The sequence below is a fragment of the Stegodyphus dumicola genome, chromosome 3 (genome assembly GCF_044657685.1).
Source record: "Stegodyphus dumicola isolate Sdum_Otavi_A_Nest chromosome 3, ASM4465768v1".
Classification (NCBI taxonomy): Eukaryota; Metazoa; Arthropoda; class Arachnida; order Araneae; family Eresidae; genus Stegodyphus; species Stegodyphus dumicola.
This window is the reverse complement of record NC_140770.1, coordinates 173,366,779-173,388,534: the sequence shown is the minus strand read 5'-3', so window position 1 is coordinate 173,388,534 and position 21,756 is coordinate 173,366,779. Positions and strand designations below refer to the sequence as shown.

Sequence of the window (21,756 nt, the reverse complement as noted above, 5' to 3'; positions counted from 1 at the left end):
TAAGCAATCTTAAGACAATGTGTCAATCTATCGAGCGCAGCTATCACACTGGTTAAAACAAACTCTTGGGCTATTAGAATCTGTGATTTTGTTTTTGTAAACATAGCTTTGGAAAATTAAAAATGATAATAATACGAAAAATAATAAAACATAAATCTAATAAACCATTTTTCAAAACTTTTATTCATATTCTTACTCTAAGTGTTATCTTTAAGTCATTCTTCTGAAATTATTTGTATCATGATTATGTTGTATGCTGTTTATTATAGAAAAAAGCATAAGGGGGGTCGGTGAAGATAACCATTCCTATAAAAGGGTTCGATGCAAGAAAAAGGTTGGAAATCCTTGATGGATGAAAGGAATGGTTCGATAAACATTCGCCTGTGTTCTAAATCATACAACGTTCCCCAGTGCCTTAAACCCGAAGGCACTGGAGAACCGGGTTTGTATCTGGGATGTCTGGGAGCGGCAGCATCCCAGACAAAAACCGAAGGCATCGGAATTTTTTCTGGGATGCTGCCACTCCCAGACCAATTCATGATCCATAAATTCACGATAGAGTTAATACATCAATAGGCATAGCATATAGTTTCTTCGGCAAATCTCTAACATTTGGTGGCTTTGATGTTTCAAATATGTGCAAGTTGTCATTGTAGAAATATCAGTGGAGAAATGAGATCTTTACGATTATTTGTTGGTCATTCAGTGCAAATTTTATATACATCATAATATTCATTATACTTTTAAAACATGCAAGTACATTGCTGTTTTCAATTACATTCCCCCCCCCCTTTTTTTTAGAATGTTATGGGACCTAGAAAAGGGAGTAAAGGATTTTGAATGTATGGGACATGCTGGTGACGTCATGAGCATGTCCCTTCACCCAGACAAAACCTCTTTCGTAACAGGATCTGTTGACAGAACTATTAAAGTAAGTGTCCGATTTTTAATGCGTTTGCATGTGAGGCGTTGTTTAAGAAATATATAAGGTATTTTTTCTCTCCTTTCCGCATGCCTTTGTAGTGTAATTGGAAATATATTCAACGCGCATTCAAGAGATCCAGGGTACGAATCCCAGAGAGGGGATTGCACATTTTCACGTCTCCTACTTTCCCCCCTCCCCCTAAAAAATCTAAAATCTACAAATATTTCCTTTCTCTTATTAAAAAAAAATAATAATAACACGTAATTTTTAACTGATTCATTAATTCAAAACATACATCGATACACCGACAAAGATAATTATCTAATATCTTAGAAAATAGAGTTATTTTATGTTTGATGTAATACAGCTTTATAATACAATTTAAAAATCATACGTAATCAAGAAAATTTAATGTAACAGTTACGTTGCGATAATAGTAGAGAATTTCAAAAGATTCTTTTGCTATCAGATGAATATAGCCTGGAAAAAATTATTATTAATAAATTGAGTTCTGAAGAAACATTTTGATCGGAAGAATAACAAAATATTCTTAATATTGAAATTTTAGGGTTAATTTATAAATTTAATAGACTCATAAATTTTCTTTTATAAAAATTTATCATGTACTAAAAATGAAGAAAACTAGGACTTTTAGGTTATCAACGAGTAAGATTTCTTTTCTAATTTTACAATAAAAATCCTGCGAATTTACTCAAAGCACATTTGTGTACAAGTGTTTCCTTTGTTTCTTTAAGCTGTGCGTCATAATAATTTGTTAGCATACTGCTGTCCAAAATTAATCTAACAAATGCGTACTATATTAAATATTAATAAGTCATAAATAAAGTTGAATAAGATTAATACTGAGATACTTCATGCCATGATGTATAAATGTAGTAATATAAAATGAAAGTAGAAGAATCTCTTTGATACGTCACATATGTTCATCATTTTGTTCTGCTCGTGCACAATAAAAGGGAAAGGAAAACCGTAAATTAAGAATTTCGCCAAGTGAATTATTCTTGACGCAAACTGAAAAAAGTGCGCTAAGATAAATTTTTGAATTTCTTTGTAAGTTTCTCACCATATTTTAAAAAACTTTGTGTCAAAATACCTATGTTAGAAGAATGGTATATATAAATCTAATATAGATAGTAAGTCGCGCTTAAACGCATGAAAAAAGCAAGTTAAATTTCATCTATTGGCTCAGAATGAGAGATATAGAAGCGTCCTAATTTTTTAACAGAGTGTACATTACAAAATGACCATGTAAAATGAAAACAAATCCCTTTGTCAATAATTATGCACATGTATTTATATAGGTTTATAATTCAAAGCTCGTATTAATGACTGTAACTTTTTTGCTTTCAGCTGTGGGATATTAGAGATGGCGAATGCAAGCAGACGTTTTGGGGTCATGAATCTGATGTGAATTCAGTTTGCGTAAGTTACTTTTAATTTCACTCCCATACTTCTTTATATAAGACTGTATTTGACGTTTCAATGGAGCTTCTCAATATAATACGAAGAAATTTTAATCATTTTTACAAAATCAAACCAGTTATGATCTAAGTGAGGTTAAAAAAAAAAAATAAAGTGGTTGACTGTAGTTATCATTATTTTTACGAAAAAATCATGAAATTTATGAAGCATAACAAAAAGGTATCTGGCATGAATATGGTGGGCCGACGAACCGACAAAAACAACAAATTAAAAAAAGAGACACATTACAAAAGGGATTCATATTTTATGTCTCATTAGAGATTTTGTTAAGAATTTTTCTGCCTCATTGAGCCCGCAGTTTAACAATCTACTCTTGAACCCACTCCTGCTAATACAGTATTTTAGACAAGAGGTGTTATTGGTCTCAAACTCATTTTTTGTCGAAATCGCTTTTTCAACTGTTGCCACTAAATGGTATCACGATGTATTATTTTTAAAAAATCAAATAATGAAGTATCTGTACGTATGTACGTTCCTCGCATTGTGGAAAAACGGCACCTAGAGCCACCGAATTTTTAATACACGGGATCCTCCCTAAGCACCTCGAAGAATGAATTTTGAATTTCGAATTTTTTTTTTTTATTTATTTCATATTTTGTGCAAATTTAACGAATTTTTGTTTAAACTAACCCGGCAATTTGAAAGCGAGAAGGAGGAACATTGTTCAAATAATGCATTCTGATAGCCAGCGCGACGCTCTGTTGCCAATTGGCAAAATGTAAAATATTTATCTTTTAATTTTAGTTCACAAATTCGACTATTTGACAGCAATGTGTTGCCACTGCCTCAAACAGAATACTTATTACCTTCACACGCCAGCCTGTTGCAATTCAGTAAAACATAGCGAAAAGAATCTTTCTCTTACTGAGTAGCAAACCAATTGAACTGAATAGCAATAAAAGCAGTTCTTAAAAATATTTTTTCTACTCTATTAATCTTATTCATTTAAATAAAAATCTGATGTGTACACCACATGACTTCCTTGTACGGAATATTAAATTATACGCATTTTTTCTTGCATTTCATTTAAACTTATCGGATTGAATTAAATCTACTTCGCCAACAGCGCAAAAACCACAATAGAATAAATGCATTCTTTAAAATTCACTCTAGTATTTGTTTACCATAGCGACGCTCTGGCGCTAGATTCACTTAACAGTATTATATTTCGTTCATATTATAACTCATAATGCACAAAATTTATATCATTTGAAGAATAGAATTATCTAATCGTTGCCACATGTTCTATTCAAATACTATAATAAAGCTAGAATGATGTATAAAAGAAATTAAGCAAATAAAACAAAAAAGAAACAGTTTTTCATAGACGATTGAGTATTTCTCATTCAATTCGCAAGAAGTTCTCACTTCGCAAGAAGGCAAAAATACATAAAAACTCAAAATATCTATATTAAAAATTACGAAGCAAATCTTAAACACTTATTTCCTCGAAAAAAATCCAGAAAGGATTAAGCATGGTTTAATTAGCAATAATAAATGAAGGCGTTATCTTTGTTGTTGCGAAGCTTACTTTCTCTTGATTGGGAACAAATCCACTAGTCTGCTGTTTCAAATGTAAACAATCAATGGGCGCCATGAAAAAAAGGCTTAGCGGCCCTTAAGCAACTTTAAAATTGTTGATAATTCTAAAAATATTGCATACAGATTTACTAAAGGTATAGAAACCTTAACCGGAACATAAAAACAACATAATTCAATCATTTTTAAAGCAAAAAATGTACAATTTACAAACATATAAGAGTAAAGCAACTGAGATCACTGAGCCGGGTAACAGAGTGGATATTTATATAAATATATTTATGTACGTTTGGTGAGGCCGATTGCAACCAAAATACGAGGTGCACATCTACATGTTATAGCAGTCCTATATACAAAATTTCAACGTTCTGAGGCTACTCGTTTTTGAGTTATGCGAGATACGTACGTACGTACTTACGCACGTACGTACATACGTTCGTACAGACCCCACGAAAAATTCTCTTCAGAATTAATTTTAGAGCAGTTTTATAATTTTTTTGGAGGAAACGAGTCTTTTATTCTGTCCTTACGTACAGATATCACGCAAAAACATCGTTAAATTGCATTCAATAGCGGTCAAAATGGATATTTTCGTTGAAATATGCTGCCTTAAACTTTTCGCGATTAGAATACTTTCTTTTTGCTTCGTACAAGGAAGTAAAAATGTGTTCTAAATCATGAGATATCTAATTAGAAATGTTCAGTATTTTTATTAAATGACACTAGACGGAATCATTAAAATCATTATATATCTTTCTTGATAACTATTATAGGGCTCGAGTCGCTATTTTCGAAGAAATAATACAGTGAACAGGAAAAGAGAATTGTGTGGGAACCCCTAACACTCTATCAGGAATTCTAAAGATATGCTTTTTTTAAAAGTATTTTGTGATTTTTCTGTTAAATTTCATGTGGCGTAAATGCGAAGAAAACGATACTTATACTAATAAAAAGACAATAACAACAAAACCAAGAAAAATAGACTGTGTTAACAGTTAAAGTCCAAGCGCAGAATGGTAGCATGTATGCTTAGCAAGAGAATAAAATACTACCTTAGTAAATTCTGTAGTACTACTTTAAAATCTGAATCTTTTAGGATTTTTTTTTAACTTTATTATTAAGTGTCAATTTTTTACGCCTACGCCACATAAAATTCAACAGTAATACAACAAAATATTTAACAGCAGCACATTTGCACATTTCTAGAATTCCCGATAGTGTTTAAGTTTTGCTATACATACTTCTGAGAAATAAAAGCAAATGCGTATTTACTATACGTTCCATTCGTATATACTTTAACAAATTAAAGAATAAATCCAGTTTAAATTACTGAATTAAAGTCAAGGAAATTATTATAAATAACCGATATTACGAGTAAATATAATGTTTATGAATAAAATAAACCAAAATGAAATGAAACAGAAGCAAATGCATTAAGCACAAACAAGTTTCGGTAGTATTGCAGTTGTAAACAGTTGATAAGACCTAAAAGACGCGCAGGCTTTTGTAGGGTTGCTATGCCCCTCCCCCTTAGTCGCCCATGAAGGTAGGAAGTAAGATGGAGTCGCCCTAAACAAGTTTCTCCCGTACCCTGCTCTGAAGCACCGGCGATCCCTACGTGGTGACCAAAACATTGGGTCATTTACCATTGAGTTCTATGAGATTTGACGCGTTCGGATGTAAATATTTTGTAATTACGTCGTAAATATACATATAAATGTATATATATTTTCTTTTTCTACAACACTTCAGAGTCCTAAGTATGTGAAAACAACATATAAATAAACAAAATTTCATTCTGAACGGAATTAAATGCTATACTTTTCGCAGAACAATACTTCCTAAAATACTTTCTCAGAATGGTTTAATTTGAATGAAATATTTTCACAAGTTTTCGTTAATTACATTAGGAAAAAAATTAAGGTAATTCGATTTTATTCGGTTAAGGTACAAAAATTAAGATGAAAGTTTATTGTATTATTAATATTAAAATTATGCATTATTTCTTTTTTATTTATAGAGCTTCTTCCTAAAATACTTTCTTAAATATGACATGATTTTTTGGCTTCTGAGGCATCTTTTAAGTCGAAAAATGTAAGTCAATTTATAATTAATGCTCTATTCGGTTCATTTTAAATTAGAGAATTATTAGGAATTAAATAGTACTTGGCTTTCTCTAAACATTTCTGAAAGGAATAAAATAAGTTTTTTTTTTTTTTTTTTTTTTTTTTTTTTAAGTATTATTTAAAATTTGTAACTGAGTTATTATAAAATGTAAGGGGAATAATTCTTCTAATTATACTTATCAGATTTTTTTTTACCCCTCATTTCAACAATACATATTCCAAAACTCTTTATTACGTTCTTAAGTGCGCATCTCATAGCATTTGCTTTACAATACCTTTTAACAGATTGCTTTCCAATACGAACAATTCTTGCTTAAATAGTTTTATAACGTATTTGTCAACATGTTTTCAATTTATGTTTACAATTCAATATTAAGGTTATTATATATTTAGATAACATTTATAATCATTATAAATTAGATACATTTAATAATTAGATTTCTTCACGGTTCTTTCACAGTTGTTTATAAGTGAATAAATTCTTCATTTCAAATACATTTATAAATAATTTAATGAATATTTAAGTATTTTGTCAAAGGCAGATACATGCTTTTTGCAAGCACATGCATAAATATCCATACATATTTCCTATTTTTCATTTCCGGCATGTACAAATCTTTAATTTCTGTGCATTCACTATATTTTTCGTGTAAAGTAATTTACACTAATTTAGCATACACCCGAAAGTTTTACATAAAAAATATATATGAATATAATTTGAATGAAAATTATAAGTATTATTTTTAATACCCACTCAAAGGTCAGTTTTTCTTCAAAATTCCTCCACGATGGCATCTCTCTCTTTAGGCAGATAGCCCTTGCATGCGTTACTCTATTTAATAAAAACTTAATCTGACCTATGTGCCTAATTACAAATATTTTAACTTACATAATTTTATATTTATAAAACGTGTAAGCCCAAAGTGATTATTTTTCAGATATATAAAATTAAAACGATGGGTTTAAAATGAGCAGCAGTAAAGCCTCTCCTCTAAAACATTTTAAAAGGTATATGTTACAATAATATATGGTTGTGAAAAAAATTTGTTTCTTTAAAACATTTTGACGTTTGGAAAATAAAAGTAGCGAATACTCTATCAAGGGTATCGAAAGACGTATACAATTTTAAATGAAATAGACGTAAGGTATTTTTCATTCTTTAAGCATAACATTTTCTTAAAATCTATATTTTTGTAGTGCAACAGCTTATAATTTTATAAAACAAATTCATAATCAAAATCGCTGTTGTTAGTTATCGAAAAATAACCAAGATGTGATTTTTGCGTAAATGTCACTAAACTATACAAATTGCTATTATCCATCACACTATGAATGTTTCTTTCATGCGAAAGTGTCCCTTTTTCGATTTCTACGGAACTGTCGTGTGTCGAAATACTATCAGAATCTTGTCAAGCGAGCTTCTGAATGTAAACAAAGAACACCCCATCTGGTGACCCAAGCTTCAAAGCAGTGCTTCACTTTTAGCGCGGGTTGGCCCCTCCTCCCTTTCCTACCTCCATGTAGTCGCCAGTATTTCCTCCCACGCCAACGGTAAACCACTGAGCATGCGCAGGACGCGAAATTCGTTAACATTGATCAACTCAATGTGCGGTTTGCCATTACGCGATCCTTTCACGTCAGTTACGCCAAAGTTGCCGGATGGGTGAAACTTACCCAAATTCTCATCCCAGAACAAGCTGGTTGCATGGGGTTTTCCTCCTAACATAAATAACATTCAGTTCCCTTATAAATTTCTCCACAAGAACACCCCTTAGGCAAGTAGCCTTAATCAATTAATCAATCAATCATCATATAAGCTCGAGTTATATTTTCGTATTACTTAGGCGATTTGGTCACTTGGCGCAGGAGTCAGGATTGCTGTCCGATCCTGTGATATAGCAGATTTAAAACAACCATAGAAATATTCTTGTGAATAGCATTATTAATGCGATACCGAAAAAATAAAATATTCCCGATGCTGTTAAAAACACCTTCTACGTCGATTCAGTCCTAGTCGTACGAAAAACTGCTGATGCAGATAGCTGGCAGACTTGAAAATCGGTTCTAAAATTTTCGGATTGCTTGCGAATTTTTCAAGTTTTACCTCTTCTTCAGTCCATTTAATTTTAATTTCTCAAAAATATGAGTTCTTATAAACACAAAGTACTAGCAAAAATCTCCTTCATGATTTATAAAATTAGGAATTATCCGCAAAATCCGAGATGTTTCATGGAGATTGTTGCTTTGATTTTTGAGGTTTCTGAGAGTGATACACAACGTGGTTTCCTACCAAAGGAGTTAGTACGCTTGCTGTAAGCTGAAAACATAATGGTTGCTTTCCTTGTGTTTAACAAAACAGCTGAACATATCATGTCAGACTATGACATATTAGTAAAAGCATATGATGAATAACAGATGAATGTACATCCCACCTAGACGGTATAGTGGTTAGGGGAGCCGAGTGCAATACCAAAGGGCCAGAGTTCAAATCCTAAAGAAGGCATGGTTGTAACTGTCCGTCCCTTCATATTTATTTATCATCACTGGGTAAATTTCTGACCTAAAGTGTATACCAAACAGAAAAGTACCTGCTCAGCGAATAGATATACAATCCAGCGGTCGCCGCCAACAGGGTAAGGCGACAAATCAGATGACTTTTTTTTTTACAAAATCAGAAAATATAGAGAGTAATAGGATTCCATAAGCAGTGACATCTTACATTCATATGCTACATATAATTCAGTTATAAGTACTTAATATAATAAAAAAAGTTGCTGATTAAATTTTTACAAGTACTTATATAATAAACAACAACAAAAATAAATAAATAAATAAATAAAAATAAAAAAACAAAAATAAAATAAATGAGGAAAAGAAGTTTATGCAACGTTTGCTTAGCTAGTTGGTGAGTATGAATATCGTTCATTACAGAATTGCAATATTTTAGGCAGTGTTCTTTGGTTTTTAACAGATGTGAAGTCCATTGTTCCCAGTACTGATCAGATGTCTTGATCAAGAGGGAAAAGGTTTCGTATTTAGAATCATTATGTGATTAGATTCAATGAAATCCATGATTGGGGCCAATTTTGAGTTTTCAGTGGTTGCACTTTCAGTGGCAGCGCGAAGCATTGAAGTCTCCTTCTAAGATATGATTTTTGAATGAGCTTAATTTAAGGTAATCTTGTTCAAATAGTAAGGAATCGTTATTTTTACTGTGTGAGAAATAAGCAGATGCAATCAGAAAGAAATCTTCTTCTGTATCCAACACTATGGAGATATATGCTCAGTTGTATTTTATATCATGGGAGACAAGGAGCCATTGTAGACAAGGAGACATTGGAGACAAGGAGACATTGGAGACAAGGAGCCATTGTAGGAGCCAATTTATTGTGAGACAGAATGATCCTATTACCAGAAGTGGAAAAACCAGAGTGTTATTTTTAAAAGCATATGACCCTTGAAACAGGCCGAGAGCCTTCCCCCCGTCTCTTCATGGGAGGCAAAGATGGCCCATCTCTTAGGTGCCTCCATAATAAAGTGACCACCACTTCGGCAGTGGCCAAGCCGAAGTCGGCTGAAGGCCCGCCATTGAAGGAAACAAACAAAAAAAAAGATGAATCTACTTGATTGGTGCAACTTGAGCTGAGTCTACTTGACAGTTCCATTTAGTTAGCAAAGTAATGGCTTATCCGTCATACTATGATAGATTCTTGTTACAATCTAGCCTTCCATAACTATATTCTACGGCAGGTTTCCATGCCTTGAATTCGCCACACCAGGCTGGAACCTTAAAGAACTTAGACGTTTCTAGTTTACAGTGCAGATGACGTTGTGCATAATGCGCCGTAGGTGTCCACAGATAGATATATGCACATTACAATGTGCAAATGACTTATTTATGACTTATGAATATGCTGATGACATGGTTTTGCACAGTACACACTCAACTCTTATCTTATAAATACATTAGGAATACACATACATTACAATGTACGCTATGCAACAGACATATGCCATATTTAAGCATAGTGATTATGCTGATGACCAGCATATGCAGGGTGGTTTACAGTACAGGTAGAGGAATGTTGCAAACGTGGACATGAACATAGTAGTTTACGTTTTTCAAAATAACGGGAGGATACACCCACTTGTTATTTATGTGAAGGGCATGTTAGTAATTATTGCGGGTGTCAATACTACCAGAAAAAGTTTGAAAAACCTAAAGAAAGGTTAAATAAGAAAACTCCTACAATAACAAGGCATGACTTTCCTCTTCTTAACAATTTTTCTGCTGATTTACTCCAAAGTTCTAAAAGACCAACCTACGCTGATAAAGGTGTTTTTTTTAAACCAATGGCGGGCTCACAGCCGACTTCGGCTTGGCCACTACTAGGACCAGAAGTGGTGGTCACTTTATTATTGAGGTTGTGGACCACCTTTGCCTCCTATGAAGGGACGGACATTTACAACGATGCCTTCTCCGGGATTCGAATCCGGGCCCTTTGGTACCGCAGTCGGCTCTCCTAAGCATTATAACGTCTGGGCGGCGCGCTTATAAAGTGAAAAGCAGAGAACTGAGAAACTCCACCCTCATTTCAAAGAAGCAACTGATTAGTTGAAAGATGAAAAGATTCTAAATTTTTTAGAAAATATCATGAATGCGATTCAGAATATTAGAGATGCTAAACGTAACGCAGAGAAATCCATCGAATGAGTTAAAGCGCCCCAGATACTGATAAACTTTGCTGAAAATATGGACTAATTTTCGCCACCTTGATCACACTACTATCGTCGAGTCTCCTATCTGCAACTTTTCTTCAAATCCTCGTGAGTTCGGGCCTCGGCATGGCTCACGAGGCCCTTCTTCACCTTGCTCATTTTACAATTGCCGTATCATGTTCCAAGGATCCTATTTTCTGTTTTTACTTTATGATCTTTCTTTCTACTCATCTTTTCCACTCTTATGAAGACTATGGCTTCGTACAGACGGTGGTATAAAAGTTACTAAGGCATAGTTATAAGGCATAAAATGCGTGAGTTTCGTTCACACCTGCGAGACAGGGACTGAGCCCTAACCAATTAGAGAAGCTAAATTTGCGCATGCGTGGATGTGACTACAGCTTTCCCTCTCTGTTCCTCCCCTCAGTAAGTTTCGCCCTAATTGGGCGACTCTTATACCAAGTTGGCATAAAGCTGAAAACTTCGAACTTTATGCCCAAACCCCTAAACCAGTTTTTGTGTTGTAGCGAGGTGTGGTTGCCTAGCAACGAAGTACGGCTTGAACAAGTTACATAGTCACAAGGAATAAAATGCGGGAGTTCCGTTCACACCTGCGACACGGGGTTTAAGCCGCACCCAATTAGAGAAGCTAAATTTGCACATGCGTAGATTTGTGTCTACAGCTTTCCCGCTCCGTTTTTCCAATCAGGTTTCGCGCGTTCGCTCTGACTGGTCGACGTTTATCCCAAGTTGCAAACTTGGAACTTTATGCCAAGAAACCTAAGCCAGATTTTGTGACGTAGCACAGATTGGTTGCCTGGCAACGCAGCTTAGCTGAAACCACGTATACGACGTCTGAACGCAACTTAAGTCTCCTTTCTTCTCTTTCCCTAGACATGTTGGCTTTCCCCTTTTATCTCCCTGCTCCTGCTTTTATGTGTTTTGTTACCTTGCTCTTCTCTAATCTGATGTAGAAATGGATGGTATTTAACACTGCAAACTGCAATCCTAGGCCCTGGGTAGCTCCGTTATGCGTGAAGTTCAGATTTTTCAGCTAGCTCCGCTATGGGGGGAAATCTGGTTTTCAAACTGTATCAGCTGTGCTTGGTGTGTCCGTTAGCGCAGGTAAACCCTAGTATGAAAGGCCTTTACATGGACAAAACGTGTGAAATTATAGAGCAACCAATGGCATAGCTAAAGCATTTACCGCCCCTTTCCATATACAAGAAAAAAACAGAAAATAAAAAAAAAATCTGAAAGCTTTGGTATTTTATATTACGCCTAAAGAGGTGTTTTTTAACGTTTTGTGTGTTACGCTTATTTATTAAATGTCATGTTCAAGAACCACATAAAATTCATGAATTGAATTTTATGTGTTTCTTAAATAAAATTCAATTCAACAGCAACATCACAAAATATTTAAAAACAGCATATCTTTAGCCTTTTCGACTGACAGTCTCGCGCACTGGAAACAAAATGTCGTGTTTTTATTATTATTATTATTATTTTGGTACAGTGTTGCTATTGCTCACTTTGAAATCATTAAGTTTGTTAATCAAAATTTTCGTTGAAGTTTTAAAAAATATGAAATAGATAATAAAACAAATTCGAAATTAAAAATTCGGGCTTCCAGGTGCGCATGTTCGGGACAGGATCAGGTTATTCAAAATTTGATTGCTCTAGGTACCGTTGTTTTTTTCACAATGCGAGGAACATACATACATTCATGCAGATTCTTCATAATTTAATTTCTTTCAATATAATACAGAGTGATAATATATGGTGGCAACAATTTAAAAAGTGATTCGCCGTTTATAGTGAAACGCCACAAAATGCCGTTTTGAGACTAATAGCTCTACGGGCTACAGCCCTTTTGGGCTAATAACTAAAAAATATCAAAAATGACTTAAAAGCAAATTTATTAAAACTCCACGTTTACTTTTAAGAAAAACTTTCATTCCGACTTTTTAACATATTTGTTTTTGACTTTGTTTTTTTTTCTCTTCCCCCCCCCTCCAAAAAAAACATCGATGTCAAAGTCTACATAATTACTCCAGTTGCTCTTATGTAGACAGTAAAAAAAAAAAAAAAAAAAAAAAAAAAAAAAAAAAAAAAAAAATCTTAAATAAATGTATAGTCCTTAAATACTTCTAACATGAGTTTTATTTAGATGATTTTTCTCACAACCAGTAGGGCCACCACGGCCGAGCAGTAAAGTCGCAGAAACACTGTTAGTTCGGTTTCGGTCCTACGTTCGAATCCCACGAACGGGCTGCCTGCATGGGCGTTTTCCTCAGAAAGTCCTCCACAGAGGCATCCCTCCCTTTAGGCAGATGATCCTCGAGGCTTTACCGTACTAACATTAAACCATTCATTCTCACAACTAGTAGTACTTACAGCCATTGTGAAAAATGTCTGTAGTACTATTACAATATTTGAAACTTTGTTCTGGAGATTGTATTTTAGAATAAACAGCAAATTCAAAAGGACCGCCATTTCAAGTTCGTGTTTTGTTCTTCAAGCAACAAGGGAAATAACGAAGATAAACTCTCTTAACCAGGATTTCTTCCTTCTTCATATCACCGTGATCAAAATGTAGTTTATATCCGTATTTTTCAATCAAAAGTTTTGACGAAATAAAAAGTATAACAAGTGTATATAGCTGTTTTGAAATGTCGCGGTAATTTTTTTTTAAACTTTATCTACAGGAAAAACTATTTTTCATATCAATTTAATTCCGTACGTCAAATCAGAATCCCATTATTCTCTACTTGGCTGGCGATCCATCTGACTAACCTCTACAAAATGTTGTTTCACGTAAAAAATGGCTCCCCCAGAAACGTGCCGCCCAGAGCGAACTGACCCCTTTAGCTATGCCACTGAAAGCAGTAAGAATTCGGGAGAACATATGTTAGTTTTCTATCTACTTTCAAGAGAAAATTGACCTGCTGGTAGTTTTCTATCTTTGAAAATAAAATTGTTGAACACTAAAAAAAAAAAAAAAGAACGTTTAACTTTAAAAAAATAAATAAATAAATAAAATAAAGAAATTTAATCGACTTCATGCAACTTTATTAATAGAATTTTTATAGTCTCATTAACCTTATCTTCTTTTCCTTTTAATTAATTGCAGTTTCATTCAAGCGGATTCTATTTCGGGACGGGTTCCGACGACAAAACAGCCCGTTTATTTGATATCCGTGCTGACCAACAAATTGGTCTCTATCAGACGCCCTCCAACAAAAGTGGATTCACGTCATGCGCTCTTTCTACCAGCGGCAGAGTCATACTCTGCGGGTCGGATGACTCGGCAGTCCACAGCTGGGATACACTTAAAGCGAAGCACAATGGTATGTACTAACAGAAACAATATAGAAGGCTTTTGTGTTACTAACTTGCAAGACTTGCTTATCAAAATTCATGATAATAAATAGCAGCTAACATAAAGCATTTAATTATATTGAATAAGGACATAAAGCAGATACGGATGATCTTCAATATTTTACTCGTGACGCAAATTAGCTTTTTTATTACTACAGATAAAACTCGCTGAACGTTAACTGCATCTAATAAATGCATACTACGCGAATTTGAGCTGTGTTAAATACCGTAAGCAAAAAGGAATAATCATTACAATCATCAAAAACTCATCAAAAACATCAAAAGCTATATTAGAGAATAAAATAGTAAAAGTTTTTTTTAAAAAATTGAAAGCTTTCAGATTTCATATTAAGTCCAAAGGGGCGTTCCTTTAATGTTTTCTGAGTTACCTTTATTTATTAAACAGTATCCGCACTTAAATCATAAAATTCGATTTAACACAAAAGGAAAAGCACAAAATATTTGAAAGCAGCATATCTGTACACTTTCTGATAGACAATCTCGCGCGCTTAAAAGTGTTTTATACAGTGTTGCCATTGCTCGCTTTGAAATCCTTGAGTTTGTTAATCAAAAATTCGTTAAAGTTTTACAAAATATGAAATAGATAAAGAAAAAAATTCCAAATTTGGGCTTCCAGATGTCCATATTCGAGTGCAGGACTACCTTATTCAAAATCTGATGTGTCTAGGTTCCGTTGTTTTTTCACAATGCGAGAAACATTCCTACATCATGTAGATTCTTCATTATAGAATTTCTTTAAATATAATGCAGGGCTCTAATATTTAGTGGCAACAATTTGAAAAAGTGAAATGCCGTTTTTAGTGAACTAACGCAAAATGCCCATACGAATTAAATAGTTCTGGGAAAATTGACCCTTTGTGCTAAAAAACTGATTAAAGTCTTATTTTGCCTCTAAATATTTGATGGCGCAGCTATTAAAAAAAATATACAATTATATTTCAATTGCATTAACATTTTCACCTTATTATGCAGTCTGCCATAGTTGGTGATCATTTCGTCAAGACTTTTACATTATTTAATTTAAAATAAATTTAACGCTTCGTTTCATATTGATTAGAAGTGTTACTCCGCAAAGCGGGTTTAGAGTTGCCAGAAAATAGCAAAGGAAGGCAGGGTTGCCATATTTGAAGCGAAATCGTCCGTTTGGCCACAAAATTAGCGATATTGCTTAGACGGATAGAGAACATTCTGGAACGAATCCTTAACGGTTTGGCCCAGAATGTTCTCGAAGGCAGGCAAAAGTTTACATAAACCCTGCCTAGTAGTAGGAGTAGCAATCTATCGAGGTGTCTCGTCAGCGTATAACGAATTGATGCATCATTGAGGCTATCGAGTGCATCGCGAGTTGTAGTGTGGAGAGTCTCGAGAGTACATTGAGTTTCGAGAACGAACAAAGCGAGTCGAGAGCTGTATTCTAGTGCTTTGCCGTGAAGATGTCTTCACCGTTATAGCCTGAAGGCTGTGCTGCTGATTGTTTCGGTGTGTTTGTCATAGATTTTCTACGACCGTAAACATGTTTTTGGAGCTGTCCTGAGTAATACTGGCTAATAAACTGCGTTTGCATCAAGTGTTATCGTTAATCACTCCAAATATGCGAACCCGTAAGAACGCAACAGAAGCAAACAAATTTCCCTCGATTCACTCAACGTAACTGAAAACTACACTCACGTTTGTGAAAATTGCAACACCATGAAGGACTTACGCGAGTGAGCTGAAATTTTCAGGAAATGCAAAGTAGCGCATGATATGCAAATGATTAGAATTGCAAATCCGTAGCGCATGCGTATGCTGAGCAGCGCCCTCTGAACGGCTGATGGATCCGAATAAATAGACGGCTGTAGCGAGGAGTGTATGGTTATCGGTGGTTATCTGCTAGTGGTAAACGTTAACTCAATCTGTACTTATGCCTCGTCGACGAAAGAGAGCGAGATTTGAACAACTTACAGAGTTTGAACGAGGGAGAATCATCGGCCTTCGTGAAGCTGGATTGTCGTATCGTGCAGTAGCCTCTCGTGTGCAGCGTAACAGCAGCACAGTGATGCGCGTTTGGAAGCAGTGGACGGACGAGTGTCGGACAACTCGGAAATCCGGGAGTGGACCCCGAAATGTGACGTCAGCTCGCGATGATAGACACCTGGTCCGCATGGCGCGGACGGACCGTACAGCTTCCTCTAGACAATTGGCAGCACTGTGGTCAATAGCTACAGGTGTTTCATTGTGTGCTTCATCAATTCGTAGACGTCTGCTGCAGTGTGGACTGCGCGCACGGACTCCTTTATACAGGATCCCCCTAACGCACGACCATCGCCGCCTGCGGCTACAATGGGCCAATCAGCATAGAGACTGGCGTGCTGATTGGCAGCATGTCGTGTTTTCTGACGAATCCCGCTTTAATTTGTGGTACCATGATGGCCGCATTCGTGTCAGACGCTATGCCGGTGAACGCCACCTTCCGGAGTGCATTATCGAACGCCACAGTGGACGAACACCCGGAGTTATGGTCTGGGGCGCCATAGCATATCATAGACGATCTCAATTGCTACGAATTGTGGGCAATCTGAACAGCAACCGGTATATCCGTGAAGTTCTACAGCCCGAAGCTGTTCCCTTCCTTCAAAGCTTGCCAGGCGCTGTATTTCAACAGGACAATGCCCGCCCTCATACTGCTCGGATTGTTAAATCCTTCTTTGCAGCGCAGCAGGTACAGCTTCTTCCTTGGCCTGCGTGTTCCCCGGATATGTCGCCAATTGAACATGTGTGGGATGTCATTGGTCGGCGTCTTGCTCGTGATCCTCGTCCTGTTGCGTCTGCAGACGAACTTTGGGTACGCGTACAAACGATATGGAATGCTCTTCCTCAGTCAGACATTCAAACTTTGTTTGACTCCATGCCACGTCGTGTAGCAGCACTTATTGCGGCGCGTGGTGGCCACACAAAATACTGATTCTGATCTCTTGTTCTTGTTTGTTTGCTTTGAACATTTAATCATTTATTTGTACCACTACCACTCAACTGTGTATTAAATTGCATTCAATTATGACGATTCCTTCTTGGTGTTGCAATTTTCACAAACGTGAGTGTAGTTCCAAGTTCTTTTGCACTTAACTTCTTAACCCTTTCTACTCGGTTGTTCCTTCAGTCTTAATACAGGGGATCTCAATTAAAGGGGGTTTTATAGTTTCAGAAAGAAAGTTGTTAAGTATTTAGTTTTAATTTATGAATATAGAAAACTTCTATTACTCGATCTTTGGTATTTTTCAACATTTTTTATACTTTAGGTTTATTAATTTATAAAAACACATTATATAATCTAAATAAACGTGTTTCGTAAGGAAGGGGTATGATTTTCTAGCAATGGTGAAAAGGACGCATGGAGTAAAACAGGTTAAGAACCACTTGTCTGGCATATCCACTTAGAAATTCTACAAGGGAAGATCGTGAGTTCAGCACACTCAGATGTTATCTTCTTAGGGTACATTAAGGTTTATTAGTAATTACATAGGATAAACTTATGCCAGAACAACCTTTATAGTACAAGTGTCTTTAATTTTTTTTTTTTTTTTTCAAATGGCATAAAAATATCAAGCCAAAGTATGGTTTATATACGGTGAGATCTAAACTCTATTCCACGGATACGGATAAGAAGCGTTTGTATGTGTAAATCCTGCACTTTCATCAAATTTGATAATAATTGCTACATCGTATTCGCCAGCTCCATACAGCTTCACTACCTGCTACCCTGCTTCAGCCTTATTATCTTAATCACATCTTTTAGAAAATCTTATTACTGGGTCTTGCCCATACTGTTCCCTCAGAAATGCTATTACAAAAAATCATGCATATCTACAACGCTACTCTACCCAGGATGGGGCTAACAAGCCTAGGTGCCTGCTTCCGTAAAAATATAACCCAACTGGATCTATACGTAAAAAGCAGATTTGTTTATACATTTCGTGAGGCATTACATAGTTTGGAAAGATAGATCAATCAGTCCAAAACTGTAACTGAAAAGAAATAGACCTTCAAAGCTGAACACAATCCGTTTCGAAGTATAGAGCAGGGTTTCTTAAACTGTGAGTCGCGGAACCTGCAGCAGGGGGTCGCCAAAAATTTGAGCAATTTTGATATTTCTTTAACTTATTATAATGATTTTACAATTACCAAATATTTTTACACAATTTATCTGAAAATAGATATGTTCAGAGACAAAGAAAAAACGAAAACGTTTCGACGCATTCTTTTTATAATATAAACATTCATTTTCCTTGCTTTGCACGTGCGCTGTCATTTCGTCTGTTACTTATTTAAAATTTTCACATTGTTGTATGTCTTAAAACTAGAAATTAAAGTTAATGACCTAAAACTGCAATGGTATATTACAGTAAAAATTGACAGTTTCACACACGCGTGTGTCGGATTTGCGCAATACTTATGAGACTTCACTAAATTTTTGTAAATATTATGGGGTCGCAAAAAAATCTCAGTAATAAAAAAGGATGGCGATTGAAAAAATATTTTAAAACCCTGGTATAGATGAATGAAGTTTTAAATTCTTTGATAAATTTTATTCCATAATTTTTAATTCGTAATATATATTTTCGCTGACACATCGGCCGAGAGAAGGCTTTGTGTACATTCTCTTATTGTTCACAATCATTATCATTCTTTCGCTTTACTGCTTTAACGAATACAGTTAGTTATATTTCAATTGCGCTATTTCTTCAATTTGTTAACAGCTAGGCTGTTCAAACTATTGACATCATCTGTGCACATCACAGTGGTTTGTGCTTTGCGATAACCGAGATTTCTTTTATTTTACAACACGGGCCCGAACACAAGCCAAATTTTCCCTCCAAAAGAAAGAGAAAAACACTCGTTTTTGACCTAAGATATGGTAGTCATACTATTCAAATATTTTTCTTGCAGGGTAATAACTTCAACATATCGAGGTCATACAATGGGCCAATGAAAATCAGAAAAGATAACATGATCCAAACCCTACAGCCACCTGCCTGTATTCTCGTTGGCAATGTCAGTTACTTTGATAGCTCCCCTCCCGCATGTCTAACCTTCCGAGCATTGCAGATGTCCCTGAAACCTCCCCCCCCCCCAAAAAAAAAATACCATAAATAAGTGAAGTTTTTTTTTTTTTTTTAATTATAATTTCAAAATTATCCTCTCACTTTGTACTTTGATTTTTCTTCTAATATACAACTAACATGAAATCAGATTCATTACGAATCCTCGTGTGCAACAAATTGCAAAGCCAAAGCAATTCTATGCTGAATTTCATATCTGTAAGCTTTGAAAGTTTAGTTATACCTACAGTCTGTCTATGATAAGAAAAGCTCTCGCCAGTTAGTCTGCAGCTGTCTGTTCCCGTAGAAACGTGTCTTGACCCATTTTCCGTAGGGGTGTCTTGAAGATGAACGATAAGCTCTTTTCCTCTCAGCAAACAAGGCCAACCAGCGGCCGAGCGGTAAAGTCGCTGAACACTGGTTGTTCGGTCCGAGGTTCGAATCCCGCGAACGGGCTGGCTGCATGGGCGTTTTCGTGGTTATCCCCATGTGTAACGTGTATACGAGACAGTTTCCCTTAGAAAGTCCTCCACGAAGGCATCCCTCCCCTTAGGCAGATAGCCCTCGAGGCTTTGCCACAATTACACAAACAAACAAAACCTCTCAGCAAACAGTCGCCAAGAACAAAATAACAATAAAGGAACTATTGATTCGCCCCTATTTCAAATATACTAACCCTGTTGCTATAGTGACCGCCACCCGCCAGACACTGTGACGGTAGCTGTTCTTCTCGTAGACATACAGTACACCCCTCTCTATAAACATATTCATATTATGGTAGATGATCTCATATTCGTATTTTGACTCTTTCTTTCTTGTAAAATTGCTTAAAAAATTCACATTTATATTTCAGCCAATACAATATTTGATGAAACATCTAAAAATTTTTCACCACACATACTCTCCTATGGGATGTTAACGCATCTAGAGAAGCTGCAAGAAACTTTTTCTAGAAATGAAGCACTAATTTAAATGAAAGTTCCTAGCCAAAACAGTTCCACTAGACGTATTGCGATTACAAACAAGGAACATGTTACGGAGCCTGGGAAAATGTTTAGATCGTAGCTCTCTCTCAAATAAATTATCTAATCAGACATCCTGAGCAAGAAGTTACCAGGCAATGTTTCTTTTGATGTGCAGTTGCAGGGAGTTAGCAGGTCTAAGAGTGGTTTTAGTTGCACGAAGTAATTTTCAAAGAGAGAAATAACAGAAGCAATACACTAAAATGGGAAAACATATCCCCAAACAAACCTTGAATGGCCTAATAAATTTCCAGTTCAACAGTTTAAGCACTGGACTAGCAAAATCCAATTCCGAATTCGGCTCTGGCCAACTAAGTCGGCATTTCGAAAGGATAAGGTATTTCACTTCAACAGATGGCACTAACAATGCAGACTTTTCTCCCCACATCATCGATCGTAGGTGACAAGAGTTGAACTAGTATATTAACAATGCTATTGCTTTCAGGGCTTTTCTTAAACACTTCTGTTACACTTTCAATTCATTTTCCTATTAATTTTGATAGCAAGCATTCGTAAAATTGATAAATTATAAGAGGTACATAAAAGGTACCTACCGTAAAATCTTTGGGTCATTGAAATAATATTTAAAAAAATTTAGCAGGCCTTTAACAGTATATTTTGGAATAGGCAACAATATGATGCAGTACATGATAAAAAATTCAGTTAATTTCAATAGGTACATTTTATAACAGCATTCTGGAAATTTAGAATCTCCAAAGTGTGTAAACAATTAGCCAGACAGCTATATATAAATTTATTACAGGGAAAAATATATTTTTACAAATAAAAAGAGCATTTAAAAGAATTATTTTACTACACAAGAACCTTTTTTTTTATATTACCTAAAAACTAATACAGTGCAAAGTTCGTAATCCTGACTCGTCGGGACTTCGGCGATTCCGGATTACAGATTATCAATTTCAATCTGGTAAGATGGCATGCAGAAATTATACAATTAAAAACATGAAACCGTAATTTATGAAATAAAAAGCAATTATTATCTAAAGGGTATCAAAATTCACACACACACACACACACACACAAAAAAAAAAAAAAAAAAAAGCTTAATATTTGTTTACTTTAGATAAAATTAGATTAAATATTTCTATGAATATAAGTTGTTTAAGTTGCTTCGTTTTTTGTGCTAATACTTTCTCTTTAATTCTATAAACAGACATAATTTTTTGTTCAGTTACAAAGTTCCACTGTTCAAGTCATGTAATTGCTGTGTTGAGAATATCGACTAACTTGTCAAACGAAATTTTTTCGTTTCCAATAACGTTCTCTGTTACTTTCTTCACTATTGGAAGCGCGCATGGGTAAATGCTTTACTGGCTTTACGCGCATGCGTAAGTTTGTGGCTTTGTGGTCCAGATTATAGATCATTCCGGATTAAAGACTTTGTACTGTATTTTTATGATCAAAATGAGATTGTTTGTTTG

General features: G+C 35.2%; 1 protein-coding gene across 4 annotated transcripts in view; it reads left to right on the top strand.

The window, feature by feature from the left end:
* Positions 1-21,756, top strand: part of Gbeta76C (guanine nucleotide-binding protein subunit beta-2) — a 224,645-nt gene that overhangs the window by 191,138 nt on the left and 11,751 nt on the right. For 3 of the 4 annotated variants that reach the window (XM_085813626.1, XM_085813627.1, XM_085813625.1), the window contains 3 exons: positions 802-931; positions 2,297-2,368; positions 13,946-14,162. In XM_085813626.1, the coding sequence (XP_085669752.1) occupies positions 802-931; positions 2,297-2,368; positions 13,946-14,162 (419 nt within the window). Of the gene's footprint in view, positions 1-801; positions 932-2,296; positions 2,369-5,987; positions 6,081-13,945; positions 14,163-21,756 lie in introns of those variants that run through there. The other variant, XM_085813628.1, reaches the window with a different exon arrangement.